Source organism: Ananas comosus, linkage group 3 (genome assembly GCF_001540865.1).
Source record: "Ananas comosus cultivar F153 linkage group 3, ASM154086v1, whole genome shotgun sequence".
In the NCBI taxonomy this organism is placed as follows: domain Eukaryota; kingdom Viridiplantae; phylum Streptophyta; class Magnoliopsida; order Poales; family Bromeliaceae; genus Ananas; species Ananas comosus.
Genome location: NC_033623.1, coordinates 2,515,802 through 2,528,294, shown reverse-complemented (window position 1 = coordinate 2,528,294; position 12,493 = coordinate 2,515,802). Strand labels below are relative to the sequence as shown.

General features: G+C 32.6%; 2 protein-coding genes across 2 annotated transcripts in view; one reads left to right on the top strand and one right to left on the bottom strand.

Moving 5' to 3' along the window:
* The window catches only part of LOC109707435 (zeaxanthin epoxidase, chloroplastic-like), a 19,954-nt gene extending 18,755 nt beyond the window's left edge, over positions 1–1,199 (bottom strand). Inside the window, exons 1-2 of the mRNA XM_020228678.1 lie at positions 1,184–1,199; positions 2–493 (exon numbers count right to left, since the gene is read on the bottom strand). Of these exons, the coding sequence (XP_020084267.1) occupies positions 2–493; positions 1,184–1,199 (508 nt within the window). The remainder of the gene's footprint in view (position 1; positions 494–1,183) is intronic.
* On the top strand, positions 6,046–7,101 carry LOC109708177 (LOB domain-containing protein 29-like). Its single transcript, XM_020229807.1, has 2 exons — positions 6,046–6,382; positions 6,524–7,101. The coding sequence occupies exons 1-2, from the start codon at positions 6,104–6,106 to the stop codon at positions 6,929–6,931; spliced, it is 687 nt and encodes a 228-aa protein (XP_020085396.1). The 5' UTR covers positions 6,046–6,103; the 3' UTR covers positions 6,932–7,101.

Below are 12,493 nucleotides of genomic sequence, written 5' to 3'. Positions count from 1 at the left end.
GTTTTGGCCATTATTCCTGACAAAATCTTCCCCCTCAAAAAGCCTATGAATGCGTTATCACTTTGCTGAATAAAACCGATGATATAAGCTGTCACAATCAACTGAATGCCCCTCCATCTCCTGTTCTCGGCGTACTTCTTCAATCCATCCTTAATTCTCTCATATTCTCCCTTTTTACCTCCTTTATCCTCCCCGCGGATGGCTTCGCCTAAGCACCGAGCAAGAACAATGCTATCTTCAAGCGCCGAGCAACCGCCCTGACCTAAGTCGGGGGTCATCGGGTGGAAGGCGTCTCCGGCTACGCACACATTTTCTTTAGTAATCTTGCCACATAGTAAAGAGACGGGAGATCGATACCTCAGAGGAGATGAGACCACATCACTCATTTCGCTAACTTCGATGACTTGTATCACCTCATCAGGGACTTTTGCAAGCTTAAGCTTCTTCAGAATATATTCTCTCATTTTGCTCGTGTTTTCCTCCACCTCCTTTTCTGTTTAATAAATAAACAATAAATTCAAATTTTGCAGCCGATGAAATATGACCCAATTTATTTAATGAAAGAAATGGCATCGTAAAAGAAATTTCATCTCACTACTATGGTCTACAAAACGCAGTAATTTTAACAGAAAGTTAAAACTTTTAAAACAAATACCTCACCTACATTGCATTTTGAAATGACTGTACATAATATTCCACCAACTAGTAAAGTATACTGTTAGATTACAAAACATTGCATCAAAAAGAGTACAAACACAATTAAGATTTGAATGAAAGGTAGTGAAATGAAAAACAAGTGAAGGGACTTTTTGGAAAAACAAGTATCTTCTAACATCTGTACATATTTGTGTAACCATAGATTATTGCATACACAACGGAAAAAAAAAAAAAAAAAAAAAAAAAAAAAAAAAAAAAAAAAAAGAGAGTAGAAAATTATCTTTGACTTTTGATTTATCATAAAGATAAATTTTTGTGAAGTGTTTGAATTAACTGGAAGAAATTATAAAATTTTGGGAAAAGCAACTATATATTGATCAACTATTTTAATTTTAATAATTAATATGGTGACACTGATAATGAGAGAGCACATTTAGTATTTCCTAGGTAAAAAATTGTGCATCTTCAGCTATTTAGAAATAAAATTAGCTAGAAATGTGAATCAACTAGAATTCGAACTTAGGACCTTGAGTAGCAATCATTAAACCCTTTGCCACTTGCACTAGGAATGATCGGTTATATATATATATATATATATATATATATATATATAGTAGGGCTACTATACTCTTATGAGTCTTGGGTTATTCGTACTCATAAGTTGTTTTCGATGATGGAGCTTCCGAATCGACGATCTACTCCGTTAAATATGATCTAAAGTATTTGAAACTTCTAGAAAATAAATTTCGTAATTTTTCAAAATCATAATAAAGTCCATCAAGCGGGTATAAAATGAACGGTCGAAATCGAACAACCTTCTAAAAATAGATGATCGGATCCTTCAATTTAAGATCTGAGTTATTGATCTTTATTTAGGTAGTGAATACAATTTTCTATAAAAAATTGAACCGATTCCGATTCTTTTACACCATTAAACTACCAAGTATCCCATACCGGCCGTTAAAAATTATCAATTTTGTGATCTTTTGATCGTAAAGTAAATTATGTCAAAAAATTATAAAATTTAATTTCTAGAAGTTTTAAATGCTCTAGAAAATGTTTAACGATATGGATCGTAGATTCAGAAGCTCTATCATCGAAAACGACTTATGAGTACGAGAGCGATCGTGTGAGGCTACGTACTATGCTTTTGGAAGCACGGAGCCTTCCGTGCTTCCAGGTCGTTTTCGATATTGCGACTTTCAAATCGTTGATCGACTTCGTTAAACTTGATCTATAGTATTTGAAGTACTTAAAAAATAATTTTTTTGATTTTTTGATATCATTTGCCTAGTGATCGAAGGGGTTCAAAATCAATAATTTTAATGGCCGTAGTGAGCCGTTTGGAAGTTTAACGGTGTAGAAATATCCAAATTACGTGAAATTTTAATAGAAAATTCTTTATACTATATAAAACAAGATCAATATCTTTGATCTAAAATTTTAATGTCATATTATCACGTTTTGTAAGATTTTTATTTTCAGCCGTTGATTTTGAGCCCCTTCGTTTACTAGNGCATCTCTAGGGACCACTCAACTCTAACCGACTAATATCATCTTAACCCTACAATTTTTCATCCAAGAGTTAAAAACTTGATAGCAAAAAGAGCGTTTTACTATTAATAGTACTCCAGCCTAATTCTATATATATATATATATATATATATGTTATCCAAGTTTTAATTACTATTTAAAACTTATAAGCCATAAGGAGCTAGGTGGCCTCTAGGATGAATAAAAATTAAAGCTACAACGGTGGGGGCAGTTGAAACATTTAAATTATAAGTACTTTCCAAAACTTAGGCATTTAAAAATAAGCTACATACCCTTCTTTACAAGTGTGCCTTGGTGTAGTACTACTTTGCTTCTACTTTAACCTGCAAATTATTGAGCAACTAATTATTCTTTTGGTGCCCTAGAGAGGGCTGCTTTGCTTTGCTGTCTCAAAAAAGATCAAGTCACTCTTGCCATGGCTAAGTGGCCAACAAGTACACATGACTGAAGCCATTGCAATAGTGGAGGATATATAATGGCTTAAATATGCTACGCACAAGTTTCTTCTGTTCTTCTGTTGTTGATAAAGCTTCAGCTACGAGAGAATAGGATATAACTAACGTTTTAATATTAGTTCGATATACGACAATTACTATCGATAATAGGAGTTCATTATCTAGTAGGCTATTTAGGTGGTCAGGGTTTCTAATTAACTAGCCTTGCTTGTGAATTATAATGTATGGTGGTTCAATTATTGGATAGTATTTTTGTACAGGTTTTGTAGGGGTTTTGGATGAAGGGCCTATGTGCAAGCACAAAATAAAACAAAAAAATAAAATCCTGTATTCAATGCAATGGGGATAATTAATGAGTCAGGCCTAAAAAGGCTTGATCTTGAAACCTCCTGCTTTGATACTATATGAAATAACTATTAGGTTCTATAAAAGATTAAGTTTGTTAAAAAGTAGTATTTTAATATTTTATAGCCTAAATGTAGTGTTGGATGATCATTCCACCACCCCCTGCTTTTTTCACTTGTATCTTTCAAAGATAAATGGAAGAATGCAATATATTTATACATGCTTTTCAATTAAGTTTATTTTTAAAAGAAAATAAATGAAGCAAGTAGTATGCAACCTTTTTCTCTAAAAAAAAAAAAAAAAAAAAAGAGAGAGAAAAGAAATATCTCCACAACTAAATGAGAAAGAGAAAACTAACAGTTTCCAAACCTAAGAAACCAAATAAAAAAGATACATCAATCGATTTTCTAAACCTGTCATGTCCCGCCGTTCCATTCCCAAATAGATGGAGGAAGTCCTGCACGAACGCGTGCATCAGACTCATTGAACGAACATAATTTTTATATCCATCTAAAGCGTCACAATTTGTATACATCTCACATTCCAAATAGAAATGGAATACAAGATCTGTATAAGAAGAATATCAACTGACATAAAGTAAACTATTATAAGCATTCGTTCTTGTTCATTATATTTGCATTTTTTTTATTCTCTAAGTCCAGTAAAATTATCTCACACTATTTTTATTTACGCTTATTTTTATTTTAAAAATTTGGTGAACTACATAACTTAATTACATACTAATTAAAAAATAAATTAAACTCCTAAATTCAAAATCGGTGATAAAATAAAAACAAAATATAAAAATATAAAAAAAAAATTTATTCAGAACTCGGATCTCAAGTTGGCCCTTGACCTCTTCTGTTGACCTCTAGAAGAAGCCAATAGTGTAAGCCGGGAGGTGAGAAGTTGCAGAAACTGAATAAACTATTGTTGACTGACCAGGTCACATCGACTGCCTTATTCTCCATTCTTCTCTCTCTCTCTCTCTCTCTCTCTCTCTCTCTCGTTCACTCACTATTTCTCAGTCATCTCCAAGGATGATTTGACTCTGTGGCGGCTGCTTTGACCAGTCAACACACCCTGTATATTTAATTCTTCTGAAAATACTCTTGCAGACTCTTTTTTTCTCTGTCCAATTAATTTTTCCTTTGGAGTTACGATCACATACATAATATCAAATTGCTCTTATCTTAATAAATTTGTTTACAGTTTCAACGTATATGTTTATACGTGNTTATGATTTTTCGATATCATTTGCCTAGTGATCGAAGGGGTTCAAAATCAATAATTTTAATGGCCGTAGTGAGCCGTTTGGAAGTTTAACGGTGTAGAAATATCCGAATTACGTGAAATTTTAATAGAAAATTCTTTATACTATATAAAACAAGATCAATATCTTTGATCTAAAATTTTAATGTCATATTATCACGTTTTGTAAGATTTTTATTTTCAGCCGTTGATTTTGAGCCCCTTCGTTTACTAGGCAAATAATATTGAAAAATCACATAATTTATTTTCTAGATACTTCAAATACTCTAGATCAAGTTTAACGGAGCCGATCGACAATTCGAAAGTCGCAACATGAAAAACGACCTGAAAGAACGGAAAGCTCCGTGCTTCCAGAAGTATAGTAGCTTTACTCTATCTATATATATACCTATATATACCTTAATTTATTTTGAGACTCTCATAGCATTTATTACATTCTTAATTCCATGGCTATGAGAGTTCTAGCACCTTTTTAGGGTTTTACACCAAAAAAGATTTTGTGAGAGTTACATTTTTTCCTAGTTACTATGGTTACTAGCTTGAGTCAAGGTTTAAGGGGGAAGTTGTTGTATAGGCTTTTAATTGTGGTATTCATTCTAGGAGGCAAAAAATGTTAAGGGCCCCAAATAGAAACTAAACATGCTAATTTTTTCTAGGATTCATGCTAATTTTTTAGTTAAATTCCAAATTTATATAAGAATGCGTACATATGCAAATGCGTGCAGCAAATACATACATACGTACATGTATGACTTGGGTTAGGTTTGTGAACTGTTGTCTTATAATCCTCAATCTCATGTGACGTTTAATGCCTATAATAATTAAAATGGACTCTAAAATGAACTAAAAGCCATTAGTAAAAGCATGCATTAACTGTCACATATAAATTAATAATGGATTAGGAGAAGTGAATAGCTCTTTCTTTCTTTCTTTTCCTTTTTTTTTTTGTATAATAAATATCATAGTTCCTTTGCTTGTACAAAAAGTACTTAACTTAATGGTAAACAAGAGACAAAATTGGTCTGTGTGCAATTAACCACAAGGTCCTGATGTTTAGGTTCATCGGCGGCACGCGAAATAGATAGAATCCAATAAACAAATATGTTTAATCGCTAACACGTTATAGCTTTACCGTATAATTTAACTAATCAAGCAACAAACCTATCTGATGATTCTTACACTATTAGCCTATGTAAACTAATCATATATATATATATATATATACTTGCTCATATATATATTTGTGTCCTTTTTTGGGAAAATATAGTAAAAAGAAAGGACAGTGAGAGGGATAAAATTAAAGGAGGGATAATATAGCTTTTCACAAACTAAGTTATTCAAAGGAGGGGAACTATATATATACATATATATACATTCAACTAATTAATGTGTTTGTTGTTATCATAGCATCAAGGGCCAGCTTAATAAGAAAAATTCTAGAATTATTAAGCAACTAGAAATATAAAAATGGGCTTGGCTTGTGATTAGTCCTACTGTCCTTTAGGGCTCTCCTTGAATGGAAGAATCTCAAATGGGGCATAAAATAGAAGATGAGGTGAGAGGGACCTATATAGGCCTAGCTCTTCAAAGGCACAAAAAATAAATAATGAAATTTGTAGGCCATTAAGTAGACAATCCCTAATTTTTTAATCATGAAAATATGATGCATTCCCATCTAATCCTAGTGTTTATAAGCAAACCTGAGAGTGCCCCTCCCTTAACACAAAGCAAGAAAAGAAAAGGAAAAAAAAAACAAAAAGAAAAAGAAGAAAAGGAAAGAAAGAGATCATCAAACTAGCATCAAAATTCTCAAGGTGAAGATGACAGGATTTGGATCTCCCTGCGGAGCCTGCAAGTTCTTGAGGAGGAAGTGCGTGAAAGGGTGCGTGTTCGCGCCCTACTTCTGCCACGAGCAAGGCGCGACGCACTTCGCAGCCATCCACAAGGTGTTCGGTGCGAGCAACGTGTCGAAGCTCCTGATGCACCTCCCCGTGTCCGACCGCTCCGAGGCCGCAGTCACCATATCCTACGAGGCCCAAGCTCGCCTTCAGGACCCCATCTACGGCTGCGTCGCCCATATTTTCGCCCTCCAACAACAAGTAAGAAGAATGATCATACACAATTCTTAATCCCCATGCATTAGGGTTTCTTTTTGTTTCTCTCTCTCTCTCTCTTTACAAAACCTATCTGATCATATCTGAGTTTCTTCTGATATTAGGGTTTCCTCTTGCTCTTTGTAGGTTGTGAACCTTCAAGCACAATTAGCTTCTCTAAAGGCCCAAGCAGCTCAAGGTGGGCATCAAAATGGCCCCACAAACACCTCCACTCAAGAGTACAAGCCTTTCAACAAAGCTTCAACATACCAACAAGATGGCCCCTTCCTCTTTACAAATGGCGATGGAAAACTCACACCGCCGTTCTTTTCGAACATGTCGATCGATTCGACGCCGACCTACGCAAACTACTACAGCAACGGGCAGTTCGAATCCAATTCCGCGCAATCTTCACACGGAAATTATGGCGTGAATTGCGACACGAATGAAGAGCACACGTCCTTCGGCGACGAGGACGATTCTTGGAGGTCGTCGGGATTTCACGACATGGAGGACCTCCAATCGGTCGCCTACGCTTATCTTCATCGATCCTGAGAAATGTGGTTTACTGGATATCTTCATTAAATTTTGATCTATATATACTACTAGTTGAAATGCATGAATTAAGCTTCTATTACAGGACATTAATTCATGCTATAGCATAGACTTATATATATATGTGATTATCACCAGCAGCTCATAAGGTGTGTCAGTGTACTGATAAAAAAGAACTCATAAGTTAATTTGTTCTCTTTATTGATCTATATATATGGAAAGAAAAACGATTAGAAATTCTTCAAAACACGATGAACGTATGTTACTGTTAATCTTTTGCGACCACGCGCTCCGACATTGATGCTTCACTTATTTACATCGGGATTTGCGAGACATTTAGAAATGACATACACTAAATAAAGTAGTGCAGCGAGTATCGAGATAGAAAAAGCAAAGTACCTCCTTGAAGAGAAACACAGATAGTGAAAACAATTAAGTATATATCACAATTTCAACATGCATGAGCAATACTATAGGTGATTTTTCATATTTTGACTTCTTCATATCGTGCATTTGAAGTCCTCGATGAGTAAGCTTTAGATTTAGAGATATCTACTTGTCGATCGATGTATATACAATTGAAACTTAACTTTTCTACTTCATTTCGTTGGAACATGAAAAAAAAATGAAAAAGCTCTAAACAACTTTTCTACGGCCGTAATCAAAATAAGGATACAATCAAATCAACTTTAGTAAGAGGGAGTGAAGGGTACAATTTTAGTTTTATTTATTTTGCTTCATGTATATTGCAATCAAACTTTCTATATATTTTGTTTCATTAAAGACAGGCCATCTCTCAGTCACTGAACTGAAGAAATATCACACTTCTCGCCATGCAAATTTGGCTTTAAAGATTATGCAAGTAGCTTAATGGAAAGACAACTAAAGATATATATGTGGTTCATATATACATATTGTTAATTCGACCGTAACTCGTGTTTGAGTAACATGTTTATTTCATGGAAGAAATTAACTAGCTATAGAATTTCATGGCATTGCAACATATATAGTTAATTTGCGAACAAAATTGAAGTACAATTATACATAGATGCTTATGCTTGTTTTATTGGTAGTTTGCAGAACAAACTTCTCCAATCTTAATCTCCTTAATGGTACTTAATTTATTCAATTCTATGTTTTTGAAAACATTGAAGAATTTTTTAAAAAATTCATAAGAAATTTATCAATATATATAGTCTGAAATCTAAAATATGTTGGTGTTTTACCTTCTGAAAACAATAATGTTGATGCAAACTACTCATTGAGTTATTGATATTTAATAGTGTCTTTAATTGTAAATTTTGTAAAATGACTCTTTGCAATTTACCAAATTAAACGAATAATATTAATGATTTAAATAAATATATTGCTTTAGTTAGGTCATTTGCTGGTTCATATAGATACTGTTGGGAATCCGGTATTCGCCCCGGTACTGGATTTTGAGAATCCGCAACCCGCTCCGATACCGACTGTTATTGATCTGGAACCGATTGTTGGGATTCTGCAATGGAAGCGTCGAATCGGATTCTTACCATAAACCCGTCTCCTCATCAGAACCTGATACAACATAAAAGAGAGAAAACAAACAAATAAAAAATATGTGGGTAAAATAAGATTTATTAAATAAGAGAAGATTACACCTGACTCCTCTTCTGTAACAGAATAACTACAATCCGAGTCCTCTTTTTGAATCTCTCATACCTTTCTCTCGTCTTTTATAGTCTCAGAAGACATCTCCCTCTCATCCTGTGCAATCGTGCACAAGGTATATAAATGACCTACCGCTACGAAAGTCGCTCACGTCTTCTTGCACCCATGCATTAGGTGCATCCAAAATCATGACCACCTTGGCCATGTCATATGGGTGTAGCTAATCCGTACATCACCACCACGCACTACTAGAAAATTCGCCTTTAGCAGCATTTATATATGCTGCTAAAAGTTCGACATATGCTGCTAAAGCTTTTAGCAGCACATAACACTAAATGCCGCCTATACCAATGTTGCTAAAAGTATTAGCAGCATATGCTATAAATGCTGCTATTGTGAATTAATTAGTGTCATTTAAAATATGCCGCTAAAAGGACTGTTAAATGCTANTATTGCATTTAGCATCATTTTTTAGAAAATGCCGGCAACATTAGCGGCATTTACTAATTTATGCTGCTAATTTATGTTATTTTGCAGCATTAATAGTAAAATGCTGTTAAACTATTAAATTTAGCGGCAATTATCAAGTAATGCCGTTAAATATATTAATTAGCATCATTTAGATAAATGCTGCAGAGTAAATGACGCTAAATGATGATTTTGTAGTAGTGACGATAATAGCACGTATACTATATTTATAGTTTACATTAAAAGCTACCTAAATTCTTATCTAATTAGATTTCTACTCTAATTAATATTTAAATCTTAATTTATCTCCAACATATTTAAATATTAATCCTAATCCAATTAGGATTCAACTACAAATCTAACCAAATCCTAACAGATACTACAAATACATATTATTGAAGACAACAGTTTCAATGAATATATAGGAAAAGATAGAACATTGATTCCACACCACCACACTATGAAACTTTTCTAATTTTCCCTTTCTCTAATGTAATTAGAGTTATTTATTTCATTCAAAATTGGCATGATGTCTATTTTACCAAACATCACTAAAGAAAAAATAAATGTTGTAGAATTATTTAATGTTGCGTGAAGAGTGTTTGCTTTATTAATTAAATATTTTTACAATAAAAGGTATATATGTATAATAATAAGTACATTTTAAGCAGTTATAACGTACAAAAACGCATAGTTTTAAATTCTTACTTTCCATAAAGCAGCAATATGCACAAAATACTAGAACAAAATTAATTAGCTGAGATGACACAAATATAATTTCGTACAAGCACAACTTAAGTAAAAGTGTACACTTATAAAACTATATATCATATGATTGGTGTCTTTCCAAAAGCAAAGAATATATAGTTATAAATTGATAGTTCTAAATTTTAATTTTATTATGAACTTTTTCTATTTATTTTAATTTTAATTCATACAATTTAATTTTAAATTAAATTTTAATTTAGTAGAGCAAGATTTTTTTTTAGAAATGAATTGACTTTGAATTTGGAATGTCGAGTGTCAACAATCAAATCCTGTCCACTTGAATTAGGGACTATCGGAATAATAGAGCAAGAATTCTTAATAACTTATTTTAATGGATATATATGTTATATATATTTTTAATAGTATTTAAAATAAAAAATTCATGAAATAACTCACGTAGAATGAATATGCATGTTTATAGATCTTCGTAAATATTGATTTTAAAAATAATAAATTAATATGTAATATGCATCTATTAAAATTAATAACTTTAAACATTATAAATTTAAATAATAAAAGAGTATGAAATTAAAGGTTTCCTTACCCTTTTACTCATGTATAGAAACAAAAATATAGAATCATGTCTTAAACTTTTTTTCTTCTTAGGATATGTGTTGTTTCCCATAGGAGTTTCTAAGATGTTATTTCATTATCAGCTTCTAATTGTTAATTGTACCAACCCAATTAATCTCTCCTAATTAACCATATTTGATGAAACCCAATATTGAGATGCCCAATGTTAACATACTATGTTTTTATTTCTATTAAAATATCATAAAGTATGTTTTAAATAACTTTTTCGAGTAAAAATGCTAATAAATTTTCGATTATTTCCATGATTATAACTAATAGTTTGCAGTTCTCTAGAGAGGAAATACCTTTCCTTCTCTTCAAAATTTCGAAGCAGGAATCTTGAAATCAATTACTAGGGTTTTGCACTAAAACAAACAAAATAAATATTACTATGAAACAGAAACTCCAAAACTAGATGTGCTAATGAAATAAAAGAAGAATATTCTAATACATGATAACAATTCGCTAATTAAAAGAAAATTACACTTTACCGTATATAAAGTAGTTTTAATCCGAGCCCTTTTTTGGATTTCTCACTCCTCAGCTCTTTCACTAAACAAGCTCTCTTCAATGCCCATTAAAATTCCTGTACTCTTGCAGCCCATGTACTGGTTACCTTGCTCTACACTTAGAATTAGCCCATGTTCGGGGCGGATTTTCAAAAATCTGAATCCGAACCCGAACCGGACAGATTTTAAAAATCAATATTCAAATCCGAACCCGACCAAAAGCCCGAAATCTGAACCCGATACAATTATTTCTTTTTTCAATATTTTAAAATATATTATATTAAATTTAAATTTTTAAAATATAAATTCAAATATAATATTAAAATTTTCATAGACATATTATATATAATGTAAAATAAATTCGGGTTCGGATCGGATTTGGGTTGGGTTCGGGTTCGGGTCGGGTACAGTCAAAATCCAAATCCATATCCATATCCATATCCATATTCCTCAGGTTTTATTTTTGATATCCATATCCGAAACCATATTCATTTAGCATCGAGTAAATTCGCTCCATTCGGGTTCGAATTCGGATTCAGATAAAATTTTGGGTATTCGTACCCATTGACATCCCTATGGTAGAAGGGTATATTTGAAAAAACCAAAAATCAAAATACTTTTGTGCCCCTAACTTAAGAGCAAATAAGAAAAGCTTGTGATGATAGAAATATATAATTTGAAAAGACAAAATAGTAATTTTATAAAGATAACAGCTATTGTTAATAATTCACACTACTACAGAATTAGGTTATAGGGACACATGTTTAGGACACTTTTGTGTAAATGTCACATTTATGCCAAAACTTAAAAAAATACGTACTAATGCCTAAATATAAAGTCTAATCCAACCAAAAATAAAAGGGTACTCTACTCAACCCACCCCACCCAGCTCATTTGGCCTGATTATAAACAAAAAACAAGAAAGAAAAGAAAAAAAAAAAGAAAAATCGATTACCATTTCCCCTTCTCCCCTCACTCAATCAACTGAAATCCTAGACGAAGATCCCTTCCTCTCGTCCTCCTCCGCCACCGCAGCCAACGAGATAGAGTTCCGGCGGTTGTTAGATGCTTAAATAAATATTGGTAAATTAGCAGCACTCTTTTAGATTATAGCGACACTCTTTAACTGTCACTATATACCTAGCGACCCCACATATAACAATATTTTTTAAAAATGTTGGTAATTTAGCCAGCAGTACTTTTTTTAACTTATACCAATATTTAAAAGTGTCGCTATAGACCGTTTTTGTTGTAGTGTCATTAATAAAATTTAACTTTAGGGATATATTTGAAATAGGTTAGAATGTAAAAAAGACCTTCTAAGAAGAATAAATCAAAAGTTGAGAACTTTTTTGGGGTATATAAGTAATTGCCCTATATATATATATATATATAGAGAGAGAGAGAGAGAGAGAGAGAGAGAGAGAGAGAGAGAGAGAGAGAGAGAGGAGCATAGTGCAAGGCACCTTCCTTTACTATTGCTTTATTTTCTACCAATTTTTTTCAAAACTGGAGCCTTCTACTTGCTATTGATTTTTCATCAATTTTTGTTGGATTGCTGAGAGTCTGCTTGGCTTACATTGTGCTACTTTGG

Excerpts from the sequence above, each read along its gene's own strand:
- LOC109708177 (XM_020229807.1), top strand. The coding sequence starts at position 6,104 with ATGACAGGATTTGGATCTCCCTGCGGAGCCTGCAAGTTCTTGAGGAGG. Across the intron at positions 6,383-6,523 it reads TTTTCGCCCTCCAACAACAA|GTTGTGAACCTTCAAGCACA; the intron begins GTAAGAAGAATG and ends TGCTCTTTGTAG.